Source organism: Tachyglossus aculeatus, chromosome X4 (assembly GCF_015852505.1).
Source record: "Tachyglossus aculeatus isolate mTacAcu1 chromosome X4, mTacAcu1.pri, whole genome shotgun sequence".
Lineage (NCBI taxonomy): Eukaryota > Metazoa > Chordata > Mammalia > Monotremata > Tachyglossidae > Tachyglossus > Tachyglossus aculeatus.
Window position 1 is genome coordinate 17,798,390 of NC_052098.1, and position 14,513 is coordinate 17,812,902.

Consider the following 14,513-nt stretch of genomic DNA (forward strand, 5'->3'; position numbering starts at 1 on the left):
AATAATGGCATTTGTTAAGTGCTTACTATGTGCAAAGCACAGCAAAGAGTCAGCCCCATTTGAGGTTCTTCTCTAAAGCATCTAATGGCACTGGAAACAGCATGGCAAGAGCACTGGCTTGGGGGTCAGGTCCTAATCCAGGCTCTGCCACTTTTCTGCTAGGTGACTTTGGGTAAGTCACTTAACTGTTCTATGCCTCAGTTTCCTCATCTGCAAAATGGGGATTCAATACCTGTTCTCCCTCTGACAGACTGTGAGCCTCATGTGGTACTTGGTTATCTTGTATCTACCCTGGTGCTTAGTACAGTGTTTGGCAAATAATGAGCACTTAGAAATACCACAATTAGAATGTGACTTCACCACAGGAAGCTGCCATCCAGGTGATAATTTCATCTGGGCTAAAACTAGGCCATTATAAGATGGGATCACAACTTGGCATTTTTGAACCTACAGCTCAGACTCCACTCCTGCATCCTCAAGCCTTTTATGTTTTACAGAGTCCCTCCACCCAACTGGATTGCAGAGCCTCTAATGCACATATGAACATCTCGAAGAGCTATTAGAGGCTGGAGAACTTCTTGGGTACAGTCTACATCAGATCGGCTCGAGGGGAGTCTGTCTGGGCTCAGACTGTTTCCCGGTAGATCAGAGAAGTCTTAGGAAGCTCAGTGAGAAACAAGTGTCCCCGTAAAACTTCCAAGAGGCTACCAGAACCACCCCGATTCCCTGGAATTTCCCAACCTGAAGGTCAACTAGCCCAGAGCAGATTTTCTCCTCATGGCAGCTGGAAAACTTTGGGCTCAACGCCAGCCTCCAAGTTAGTTCTGAGGCAGCCTACTTCCACCTCTCGGGCTGGGGTACCCCTTTCTTGGCAGCAAATACAAAGTGGCGGCAGTTTCTGCAAAGAAAACTACAACCTGCTGCTTTGTCAGAACTGGAAATTATACTTTTGGCAGGTACGAGGGGCATAGTTTTCCTACATGATTACTCAACACAGGTGATATGCTAATTGCAAGCCTGCCAGATTATGAATTGTGTTTGAAACAATTTATATGACATTTCAAACACCGATACCTCACGTGATTTAGTTTTTTAACAGCATCCATACATTATATATTCGATAGGTTCTATATAAATATTAACAAGTGTCATATAGCAGAAACTGTATTATTTGGCTGTTATTTGTTTAGAATTACCCTCTGCCAATGCTATCACCACCACAACTGAACTGAGCAACAGGGCTGTGAATAGGAGTTTCTGACATTGGCTGGATGACACACTTCAAGCCAAGTCTGTACACATGCGGTGCTCAGTGCTTAGTACAGTGCTCTGCACACCTTAAGCCCTACTATTACTACTATGTCTGGAATTCCTATTAACAAGCCAGAGGATCGATTTTTGTGTGGCCAAGCAGCTATACCTGCCACGGGTTTCCAATCGTTCATCAGCCCCCATGCACCCCCTTACCCCCCCGCCACTCTCTCCCAGTGCTCGAAAGTTCAGTTTAGGCAGAACTCCTGGGGCCAGGCAGTGGCAGCAGCAAGGTGTGGCAAGCAATAAGGAATGAGGAGGGGCAGGGAGGAGTAGCACCCATCCCCAGAAAAATACCGGGGCTGGGCATGGAAGACAGGGAGAAGTAACAGTCTCCCTCCCTCCACACCTCATTCCTTTCTCCCCACTTCCTTTACCCTTCTTCCCTCTCCCCTTCTCCCACCCCAATCTGTTTCCTCTTCCACCTTTCCCTTTTCCTCTTCCATTTCACCTTTGGCACTTTCTTCTCTCTCTCGACAACCTTCAGCATCTGCCCCCCACATATTAATAATAATTTTAACAATATTAATTATGGTATTATGTGTTAAGCACTTACGATGTGTCAAGCACTGTTCCAAGTACTGGGGTAGATATAAGGTAATCAGGTTGTCCCACATGGGGCTCACAGTCTTAATCCCCATTTTACAGATAGGCAACTGAAGCACAGAGAAGTTAAGTGACTTGCCCAGGGTCAAGTACTAAGGACTAGGGGTGGAGCCAAGATTATAATCCACATACAGACTCCCAAACCCATGTTCTTTCATTCATACTCATTGAGCACTTATTGTGTGCAGAGCACTGTACTAAGTGCTTGGGAAGTACAAGTTGGCAACATATAGAGACGGTCCCTACCTAACAGTGGGCTCACAGTCTAGAAGGGGGAGATAGAGAACAAAACAAAACATATTAACAAAATAAAATAAATAGAATAAATATGTACAAATAGAGTAATAAATACGTACAAACATATATACATATATACAGGTGCTGTGGGGAGGAGAAGGAGGTAAGGCGGGGGGATGGGGAGTGGGAGGAGGGGGAGGGCTCAGTCTGGGAAGGCCTCCTGGAGGAGGTGAGCTCTCAGTAGGGCTTTGAAGGGAGGAAGAGAGCTAGCTTGGCGGATGTGCGGAGGGAGGGCAGTCCGGGCCAGGGGGAGGATGTGGGCCAGGGGTCAACAGCCCCTGGACATGGAAAGTGGAAAGTGTTCTTTCCACTAACCCACACTGCCTCTCATATGACCTCATCCCCATTCCACTTGAGCCCCCCAGAGTCCAGTCACCTTGATGATAAGGTCCCCCATTCAGCCCCTAATTCTCAGGCTTAAAAAAGTCTATCAAACAACAAAAGGTTAACATTGTGCCCTAAATTGCACCTGCACGCATGTACACACACATACACACACCCCACCCCACCACCCCAGAGAAGAGCTACCTATCGGTACCAAAAAGCCAATCTTTACTCCCACATATCTAATCAACTTTCTTCCCCCCCGCCACCCCACTAAGGGCCCAGTGGCAAAAAGAGAGTGATTAGAATGGGAAACAAAGCAATTTAAAAATGATTTTAATGTTTACTGCTATTATTTTTAAATCATGGAAAGATAATCCTACCTTTCACCGAGTTTGTGGGAAAGGGGTTTCCAAATTCCTGCTGCTTTGACTTTAAAGAATGTGGCGGCGGCATGCCTGGAAGCTGTGGGGCTTGGAATAGAGGCTTTCCATTGGTAACCACTTGTCTCCTTGGGCTTAAAGCCGGGAGGTGGATAGGACTATCAGTTATGTTGCTCTGAGGAGCAACTCCTCCTCCCAGGGGCATTTTGAGATGGAGGCTGTTCACCAGGTTTCCAATAGCTGGGCTAGGGGTACTGACGTTGGATGATGGGCAAGGCATCCCCGAATGAATTCGGAGAGGAGGGATTTGCTGTCCATTGATCATCCCTGGACCCTGAGGAGTACCTGATGTTCGGTGATGACTCAAACTGCATGATCTCCCGTTCATTGTGAAAAGCCAATGGCAAAGGGTCAACAGATCCAGCAGCACAGGAGACTCCGCCTTTCAGTCCAAGTCCAAAATGTGACCCATGACATAACCTTTAAACCTGTTTAAAAACAAGAGTTGTTTTTGGTGGTTGTTGGTTTTTTTTTTTCAAAAATTCAATCTATAACAAAAATTCTTCATAGTAAGTATTTACCATGCAGAACACTCATTGTAAGAGTCAGGAGAGGGACGTCACGGAAATACTCTTCCTCTAAAAGTTCTTTTCACCCGTCCATTCCACCCATTCACCCCTTCACATCTGACAGACCACCACTCTCCCTACCTTCAAAGTCATCTTAAAAATATATCTCCCACAAGAGACCTTCACTAAACCTTATTCCCTCTCTCTTCTGCACCACCCTTGCACTTGGATCTGACCCATTAAGCACTTGATATTCACACCACCCTCAGCCCTGCAACACATGTACATATCCATAATTTGTTTTATTAATAATAATAATAATGGCATTTATTAAGTGCTTACTATGTGCAAAGCACTGTTCTAAGCGCTGTGGAGGCTACAAGGTGACCAGGTTGTCCCACAGGGGGGTCACAGTCTTAATCCCCATTTTACAGATAAGGTAACTGAGGCACAGAGAAGTTAAGTGACTTGCCCAAAGTCACACAGCTGACAATTGGCAGAGCCAGGGCCACGACCTCTGACTCCAAAGCCCATGCTCTTTCCACTCAGCCACACTGCTTCGTCTGCTTCCCCTTCTAAGCTTTAAGCTCTCTGTGGGCAGGGAATGTGTTTATCAACTTTGTTGTACTGTACTCTCCCAAGTTCTTCGTACAGTGCTCTGCACACAAGTGCTCAATAAATGGCATGAACTGACTGAACTGACATTAGGATATCCAAATAGCTGCTTCATAGTGAGTTGGAAAAGTGGCGAGTTAAAAAAAAAAAAAAGGGAGACCAGAGGAAACATTTTAAGGATGTGGTAAAAGTGTAGCCTCAGACCGTATGGCAACACGGCTAAAAACTAGGAGACATCTGCAGCAGACTCACATGACATACTGCTCTTTTGGAGCAGAATCTCTGAGAGGATCAGAAAATTAAGAGACAAAATGGGAAAACAACAAACGTAACATCCCAACACAGAACTGTTTTTGTGTGTGGAGGGTGGTCAGGACTGTGGTAATACATTATCCTCTCGGGCACACACGGGGAAGCAGTGTGGCCAAGTGGAAAGAGCGTAGGTCTAGGACTCAGAGGACCTGGGTTTTAATCCCAGCTCTGCCTTTTGTCTGCTGTGTGACCTTGGGCAAGTCTCAACTTCTTGGTGACTCAACTCCTTCATCTGCAAAATGGGAACTCAAGACTTGTCCTCCCTCCTAGACTGTGAGCCTCACGTGGGACCTGATAATCTCGTATATACCCCAGCACCTAGTACAGTGCTTGGCACACAGTAAGCGCTTAATGAAAACCACTATCAACCATATTTATTGAGTGCTTACTGTGTGCAGAGTACTGTACTAGGCACTTGGAAGAGTACAATATAACAGTGTTGGTAGACACATTCCCTGCCCACAAGTAAATATTATTATTATTATTATTATTATTACATACCTAAGGGTAAATGACCATCAGTGATGTCACCTTTGGAAACAAAGCGTGAGTCTCGTTCTCTCATATATACATCTGTCAAATATGTGTGTGTGTGTGTGTGTGTATATATATATATACTCTGTGTGTGTGTGTGTGTGTGTGTGTGTGTGTGTGTGTGTGTGTGTATACATGTGAAGACCTGGGTTCTGTCAAATTCTACCACCTGGGGCTCTGTCATCATTGGTCCAGTTTTCTGGCCAAAAGAACCCCTCGCCCCCAGGGTGTTCTGTGAAATGGACAGATCTAGAAGGAAACACTGTAACATAGGTGGCAAATATGAGTGGCAGAGATCACAGTGGCCTTCAAGCCATGGCTCTATGACACAATCAGCACCATGCTATGGTCACTTTGGCCATTACTAAATCCTGTATAGGAAAATAAAACCTTCGCATGCACCTCACAGTGGGCTGCACCCTTCAGGACTGAGGCTCATATTACTCTTCTCAATGGGGGCTCGATCACATTTTTATATACTTTCATTGCAGGTTGGTGCTAGAGGAAGAAGTGTGTAGGAAGGGTTATAATAGATCAGCAAGGTTATGAAGGAGCAGGAGCGCTCCATCCTCCCAGGTTGGGACAAATTTAAGGAAGCCAGATGCCTCCAACTCTGAAAGCTAGGAAGCCAAGAATTTTTAAGATATTAGACCAGAAACCTGGACATGCCCTAACAGCATGAATTAATAATGTTGTGGGGCCTCCAAAGCCTTGGCACGCCTTTCTCTATCTGTGGGAAATCTTTCACATCTTCCACAGAGTACTAGAGGGTGAAAATCTGGACTCTGGTAGGCCTTGTCTTTCAGAGCCTTCCCGGCAGGCAGTCACCTACATAGGGCTGACAGCAAGTACTTGAAAGTATTAGGGCAACAGCACCATATCATCTATGAGTAGATCACTGGAGCTGGACTGCAAAGTTGGAAACCGCCTATTTAAGAACAGATGGAAGAGGTGGGGAAAAAACCTGTGAGGGAAAAAAAGACCTTGCTCAAGAGACTAGCGGCTGTCCCTCTAATTGAAATACATATGTAGACCCATGCCAGCAAACAAATGCACACTCACACAAGCACACACTTAGCAGCCATTAAACTGGAGTAAAATCTGAGCAAACAAAGGAAATGGAGGTAGAGTGAAAAGCAGCTGCTAGCTGGAGAGTCCTCATTGGAATGGTCACTGCTGTCAGCCCACAAGGGTCCTGCCAAGAAGGTGCTGATAGAACTCCTAAGAGCAAAATAGACGGTAGATCATCTGAAGAAGAGGGACCAAACAACGGACAACCTGGGGAGGCTGTCAAGGAAAGTAACCCGTAAGCCTCGGTTGTCCACGGTTCTCATGAGAAAAATCAAATGAGTTGAAAGTCTAGTAAAGGGATACGCTGAAATGTTCTCATTACTGGCAAGTGACATTTATGTATCACTCTAAATTGAGCAAAAGCTTTTTTTTAAAAAGTGATTTTTTACATAGTCTAAATAATCAAAATGGTGCAAATCCCAATGATCATTGAGGGATATTTTTTCAATTTTCTAGGATTTTTCATTTTTGTGAAATTATTATTATTCTGGAATATTTAACCTCACCAAGTAGCCATGTCACTAGAAGCAGCACTTTCTTCGCTAGCAATCTTTTAGGACTACTAGAATGGCCTAGAAATTTAAGTATGCATTTTATTGTGGTATTTTTGTGGTATTCTTTTTAAGCACTTACTATGTGCCAAGGACTATATTAAGCACTGGGGTAGATACAAGATAACCAGGTCCCACATGGGGCTCACAGTCTAACTAGGAAGGAGCACAGGTATTGAAACCCCATTTAGCTGATGAGGGAATTGAGGGATGAGGAAATGAGAAGTGAAGTGGCATGCCCAAGGTCACACAGCAGGTAAGTGGTGGAGCTGTGATTAGAACCCAGGTCCTCTGGTTCCCAGGCCTCTGCTCGTTCCACTAGGCCACACTGCTTCCCCATTTTGTTAAAGATATATCCAAAAAATAAATCCAAGTGACATAAATATGATGGAATGAGGTTGTGGAACAAAATGAGAAAACAGATCTTGGGTTCTGGCAGTTTATTCCACCTTTGCGTTGGAAAAATTCTCAACACGGTCTCTTGTAATAGTCAAGGGATCTGGGTCCCATTCTCAGTTTATCCAGTGACTCACTGGGTGATCATGGGTAAGTCATTTAACTTCTTGGAGTTTCCCTAGGTAATGTTTGCCAGGCATCTACTGCACAGACTTGGGGAGGATTGGCTGTAGAATGCTCCGATCTCCTCAGAAGGGGCTCCTTCAGTAAGATCCAACCCCTTCCCCACCCACCGACCTCCACGCACACACCTAAAGAGGCATTTAAAGAAATGTGTTGTTCTGGCAATTAAAAATGGAGAACTGTCCAACATGACTGGAAACATGAGTCACTGAATCAACCACAGTCTGAGTGACAAGTGTCTGTAAACGTGTGAGCTGGACCAACTTTCAAATTTTCAAAGCAAAGGAGTCATTCGATACAGCAACATAATGATGGCCTTCATGCACATGCAGCTCCAATCAAAAACTAAATGAAATACATATCTGAATAGGCAAATGGAAATACCCCCATGCCACCACATTGAAGACGAGTTTAAACTCAATTAAAATGGCTAGAAACAAATAATTCTCATGACATTCTAATTCCCCACATTTATTACCACAGAATACTTTCAGCGTTTCAACTCAAGAGAATAAGCTTTTTTCTTTTTCTTACATTCCACCTGTAATTCAGCTCAGAAAGTGTCATTCTTCTTCTCCTCAGGGACGTAAACACTAAACAGTGGACCTGAGGGAACATGTCTTCCAGCTCTGTTATACTGAACTCTCCCAAGTGCTTAGTACAGTGCTCTGCACAAGGCAGGCATTCAATAAATACCACTGGTTGACTGATTCTCCTGGCAAAATGGGAAGAGAGTGCTTGCTTTTGGAGGTTCAAGTTGTTTAATCCCCATGTTCAAAACCAGTTTATTTCGGTACAATGACTGGTACAATAAAGGCCTGAGAGAATGACCGCACCTCCACAAGGAAGATACTCTTTTCTCAAATTGTCCATGTGAACTAGAGATTAGTTGATACTGCTTATCCCCATTTTATGTGTGGGATCACATGTACTTCAAGTAACTCAAGTTTACAGATGAAATCTATACCAGTACTAGCACCGAGCTCCAGTGATTTGGACTCACAGTTCTGGTTTCCATCTACCCACCAAGGCTTAAGGAAATGTTAACGAGTCAGATCAAGCAGGTCCAAAAGTAAACGCCTTCATCTGATGAGACATATATTTATTAAAGTATGTGCATAATTTAATTTCCTTAGGGTACATCTAGTTTTCAGTAGTTTTTCCACTGCTTCTGAAATAAAGCATTTCTCAGCCTGAAGAGTCAAAACACCTTAAATGCACAGGTAGATATGAAATGTTGATCACTGGTTGAGAACAAATTGTCACCGAGTCTACCTGTGGAACCATTACCAGAGAGAAATCTATACATAAGATAGATTCTTTCTAGGGTTTTATTCCTTTTAATTAATCTTTGTAGAACTAAGTAAAAGCTGTTCTTCAACACTGCCACTTGCCTGTTCTGATCATAAGTGTCACTGATGCCATTTCCGATTGTTTTCACTATAAAATTTTGTATGACTAGAAGAATATAGATTAGAAAGCATATTGCTAGTCAATATAATTTATTCGTATGCACGGCTGCAGTGTGAAGCACATTTTGCAATTCAATCAAGGACAGATAGAGCTGAATGTTCTTAGATCCCAGGGGTTCATTTTAATAAACAGAATGTACCTTGTCCTAACACAGGTGACTGGTTCCTCAGAAAAAACTGTATAAACAAAAAGCAATTATATAAGTTATTTTATTGGTACCAGTATAAACACCAGCAATACTATCACCAATAAATCAAAATTATTCTTGTCTGTAATTTTAACAAGAAGAAAGGGCAAATATGTGAATGAGAAAGTTATTACAGACAAGGAATACTGTATTGGTTGGTTATGATTCCTTTTTTAAATTAATATTGGACAATATTTCATTTCTATCAAGTCTTACTCTACAGGGTCCAGGTTAGTATCCTCAGCCTTTGCAAAATGTTTTACAGTACTTATTTTCATAGGTCCAAGTTGAAAAGTGTTTACATAAACGTTCACGTGTAAGATCAAAAGTATATAAATAAATCTGAAGATAACCTTAATCAAATAGCCGAGATCCCCAATCCTAGTCACCTATCTAATCCAGTAATTGTGTGTGTGGTTCCCAGGGGCCAATAAATGGTTTTTACTGTACCAGACTACTGCCTGAAGGAAGCCATCACCACTGTCCCTCAATTGTTCCCAGGATCCAGGTTAAGTCCTCATCCTTGCAGGGATACACTCTGCTGGGATCAGCACACGTAAGAGCAGAAAGCCCAAAGTCAGACCCATTTCCTCCTGAATTAATGTCTGTCTCCCTCTCTGGGCTGTAAGCTTGCTGTCGGCAGGAAACATGCCTACCAGATCTTGCTATATTGTACTCTTCCAACCGCTCAGGACAGTGCTCGGCACACAGTAAGAGCTCAATACAATTGCTTCATTCACTGAATATCTCTCCCAATCCCACCACACTTTGTTTCCCCTGTCTCCCATTGCCTCAGACCCAAGAATCCAAGACCACCAAGCCAGGTCCCTTTGGTTTGCCTAGCTGCTGGAAGGAGTGCTCTCCTTCCAAAATGGGAGATGATAAAGAGATTAAGCATTTTGATTCTCTTCCCAACCCAGCACCACATCACTCTTAAGCAAAATGATACTCATTCCTCCCCGGCCCCACAACACTTGGGTACTTATACTCTGCCATTTCCCCTCTCTGTACTGTATTTTAATGTCTGTCTCACCAACTAGATGGTAAGCTCCTTGAAAGCAGGAATCATGTCTCCCAACTCTAATGCACTGTACTCTCACACAATAAGTACTCAGTAAATACCACTGATAAACTGACTGTTTGACTGGATGCCTCAGAGCTCCTTCCCTACTTCTTATGCATGTTTGGGCCCAGCTCGCCCAGAGAGAGCCGGGTCGCTTCATTACCCAGGTAAGGTGTTCCATAAATTTTGGGCTCTTCCCACTTCTCTCCCCAAACCTGGTCCCACTGGGGTCTGTAGTCAATCAGTCAATCAATGGCATGTATTGAGTATAACCTGGGTACAGAGCACTGTACTAGGCACTTGGGAAAGTACAATGTATATAGTAAATACAATCCCTGCCCACAAGGAGCTTACAGTCTATAGGGGGAGACAAACGTTAAAATAAATTACAGATACGGGAAGCAGTGGAGTATAAGGATATGGATGTAAGTGCTGTGGGGATGGGAAGAGCCTCAAACTGTTTAAGGGGTACACAGCCAAGTGCATAGGCGACCCAGAGGGAAGGGTGGATGGGGAAATGAGGGATTAATCAGAGAAAGTCTCGTGGAGGAGATAAGATTTTATTGGGGAGAGTGATGGATTGTCAGCTATGAAGAGGGAAGGAGTTCCAGGTCCAAGGGAGGACATGGCCAAGGGGTTGTCGGTACGATAGATGAGATCGAATAGGTCGGCGCTGCAGGAGCAAAGTGGGCAGAATGGGTTGCGCTAGGAGAACAGCAAGGTAAGGTAGGGTGGGCAGAGCTGATTGAGTGCCTTAAAGCCGACGATAAGGGGTTCCTGTTTGATGCAGAGGTGGATGGGATTTTGGCAATTTTTGAGGAGTGAGGTGCACTGAATGTTTTTTCAGAAAAATGATCCAGGCAGCAGAGTGAAGTGTGGACTACAGGAAGTGCTCAGTAAATACCACTGATAGATTCACTGATTCATTGATTAGAGTGTAGAGAGACAGCAGGCAGGGAGGTGAGAGGAGGCCAATGAAATAGTCAAGGTGGGATAGGAATATGATAATTGCTTGGATAAGCATGATAGCAGTTTGGATGGAGAGGAAACGGTGGATTCTAGAGATGTTGTGAAGGTAGAACTGACAGAATTTGATGACAGGTTGAATATGTGGTTGAATGAGAGAGATGAGTCAAGGATAATGCTACGGTTACAGGCTGATGAGACAGAGAGGATAGTGGCTTTGTCTACAGTGATGGGAAAGTCAGATGTGGATGGGGTTTGAGTGGGAAGATGAGTTTGAGGCACCAGTGTGACATCCAAATGAAGATGACCAGAAGGCTGGAGGAAATGTGAGACCACAGGTCAGGGCTGGAGATGTAAATTTGGAAATCCTCTGTGAAGAGAAGTGAGTTGAAGCCATGGGAGTGAATGAGTTCTCCAAAGGAGTAGATGGAGAATAGAAGGGGACCCAGAACTGAGCCTTGAGGGACTCCCACAGTTAGGGGACTGAGAAGGAGTGTTCAAAGAGATAGGAAGAGAATCAGGAAAGGACAGTGTCAGTGCAGCCAAGGTTGAATAACATTTCTAAGAGAAGGGGGTGGTCCACAGTGTTGAAAGCAACTGAAAAGTCGAGGAGGTTTAGGATGGAGTAAAAGCCATTGAATTTGGCAAGAAGTAGATCATTGGTGAATTTAGAGGAGGGCAATTTCCATGGAGTGGGGGTGGAAACCAGATTGTGGGTGGTCGAGGAAAGAGTTGAAGGAGAGAGTGTAGACAACTCACTGAAGGAACTTAGACAGGAATGGCAGTGGGGAGATAAGATAATAATAGGAGGGAGCCCTTCAGCCAAGGGATGGTTTTTATAGAATAGGCCAACTTCAAGGACTGAAAGGGTTGGGAGGTAGGAGAGGGAAAAAGAGCAATGGCATGAGAAGAGCCCTGGCATGGCCAGCCATATGGGACTGGGAGGACATTTCATGATGCCATGAGGAATGAAGGGGGTCAGCATTCTTGGATACATGATGACTGAAGTTTAATTTACTAGAAGCATTAAAGGGAAGCAAAACTTTCATTTCATGGATCTCTAATTGCTTTCAAATAGCATTCACTATCACTTCAAACTTGGCAGTTCCCAATTAGGTTTTGCCATTTCGATAAGCCTAAATCAGGGACAGACACAGAAAAGTCAGAGTCTTACTGCTGCTACCTCTTCCCCACCCATTATGCCATTATAAAACAATGAAAGTATAATCAAATATAAATTAGAAAATGGTATAATAGTAAGAATCATAGTGTTTGTTAAGCACATTGCATGTGCCAAGCACTGTACTAAATACTGGGATAGATATGAGAAAATTGTCCCTGGCTCACATGGAGCCCACAGTCTAAGAGGGAGGGAAAACAGGTACTTAATCCTCATTTTACAGATGAGGTAACAGGCACAGAACAGTTAAGTGTCTTGCCCAAAGTCACACAGCAGGTAAGTAGCAGAGGTGGGTTTAGAACTTAAGTCCTTGACTCCCAGGCTCTTGATCTCCATCCATTCATTCAATCATATTTATTGAGTGCTTACTGTGAGCAGAGCACCGTACTAAGTGCTTGGAAAGTACAGTTCAGCAACAGAGACAATCACTACCCAACAACGGGCTCACAGCCACTAGGCCATTAGGCTTAATAACTGTTGATCAAGAAAATTATAATTTAAAACAAGATTACTCCAAAATGTGTGATAATGCATTTTTATTGCTTAAATACAGATTTTTCACATTTTGAAAATAAAACTATTAGCACTTTAAATTTTTAAAAACTATCCATTCCCTCAAAAATTCATTTGTAATGCAACTGGAGAATGGTGTTTAATTAGTTTATAGCTTACTGAAATTTAACACCATATATGTACTATACTTTGATTTTAAACTGTCAAACTTCTCATCTTTTAAGTAGGATTCAAATATAAGCAGTTCACATCAACTTTGATATGTGCATCAGTGAACCCTGTATATATTACTCATTTGTACACTATGGACTCACAATTCTGAAGATAGTAAAATGGGACTTTCACCTGAGAGAGTCTTAAAAGCCACACAATATGCACTCGGTAAATATTTGGACTTTTAATCTTTGGAAACCATCTCTCTGAAATAGGAACAGAGCCCTTAATTTGATAATTGCCTACAACATTTCTCCTTTAAAAGAAAAACAGTGGCCAATGCAGCTCAGGAGTTAATACTGCTAGATAGAAAATTATACCTTAGTGCTAAACTAGATTTCTTCAAAATGGGGAATCAGTGGCCTCCAGTTATGGAAAGCAGGGCTGAAAACCCAATGCCAGTAACAGCAAAATGTAGGAAGCACATTGAAGGTGATGTTCAGGGCCTTAAGGGAAACACTGCTTTAGGGCAATATTAATTCAGCATTCTCTCAAGAATCCACTCTCTCCACCTCGGTGCACTCACATAACTCCCACTTCCTTCTGGGTATGCTGCAAGTACAACTCCCATTAAAATTAATACAGTAGCAATTATATGCTGTACAAGAACTGGCTTCCATTTCCCAGTGCTTTAATCATGGTATCAATGACTGTTGGGCTGCAAAACGACTAGAAACTAAAGGCCCATGAGGAAAAAATATAGTTAAGCAGCTACTCACGATGAAACAGAGCAAATGTACAAAGACAAGAGGGCATGTTTGAATCAGAGACGGTAGTTCAAGATCAAAGGAAAAGGCAGAGGTGGACATGGACATTCTGTTGCGTCAGTGATAGAGTGATGTGCAATCTGTTAAATTCTACCCTTCAGGTTCAGGAGAATGCTACCTTACGAGCACTCACTGGGAGCCCCTATGCCCCTTCCCTTCTCTTCCCTCACCCTCCTCCCACCTAGAATCCTTCCTTCAAACTATAGGCTACACTGAACTTGATTGGAGATGAGAATACTCCAGTAAGTGCTTAGTACAGTGCTCTGCGCACGGTAAGCGCTCAATAAATACGATTGAATGAATGAATGAATGAGGAGAAGCCTGGGGACAGAAGATGAAGAGGAAGGGTAGGAGGGGCACTGAACGAAGCCATTCTCCCTTTTCTATCACAGAAGGGCTACAGCAAAATTCAGAGCGTCATCATGCGCCTCAAACAATTGAGCCAGTTTATTCTATTCTTAGAAATAGAAATGTCAGTGTGGCAATGAAAATCTACCAGTTAACTATGGCAGACTGCTCGATGATAGTACAATCAAAAGTAAGGCTAGATTGTAAAATGTTTGAGGGGAAGCACTGTGCCTTTTAACTCTGTCGTATTCTGTCAAACCTGAAGTACAGTGCTCTGCTCATTTAATAGGACTGACTATGATTAAAAGCCAGAATATACCTACTATCTTTTAGCAACCGAAATAAAGAATGAAATAGAAATACTATATTGAGGAAAGAGACATAAAATAAAATATTTGTCTTTTATCCTTTTTCTCTTCCATCCGCCCTGCAGAATTACTTCAGTAATGGATGGTATGAAATATACATAGAAGATGTCAAATACATAAAAGCAAATAGGATAACATCTGGAGACTTGGGTCTTTAAAAACGTGGTAATATGATTTAATCATCAGTGCCTGAAAAGAGGAATTTGGAATGGAAAAACAAACATGTCCCCTATGAGGTCACCAATGCATAATTACCTGAGTAGTAAAAATGAGCCCCACTTGC

General features: G+C 43.0%; 1 protein-coding gene across 1 annotated transcript in view; it reads right to left on the bottom strand.

The window, feature by feature from the left end:
- GLIS3 (GLIS family zinc finger 3) overlaps window positions 1–14,513 on the bottom strand; it is a 478,530-nt gene that overhangs the window by 441,957 nt on the left and 22,060 nt on the right. Inside the window, exon 4 of the mRNA XM_038769989.1 lies at window positions 2,922–3,409. Coding sequence (XP_038625917.1) covers window positions 2,922–3,309 — 388 coding nt within the window. The 5' untranslated portion in view covers window positions 3,310–3,409. The remainder of the gene's footprint in view (window positions 1–2,921; window positions 3,410–14,513) is intronic.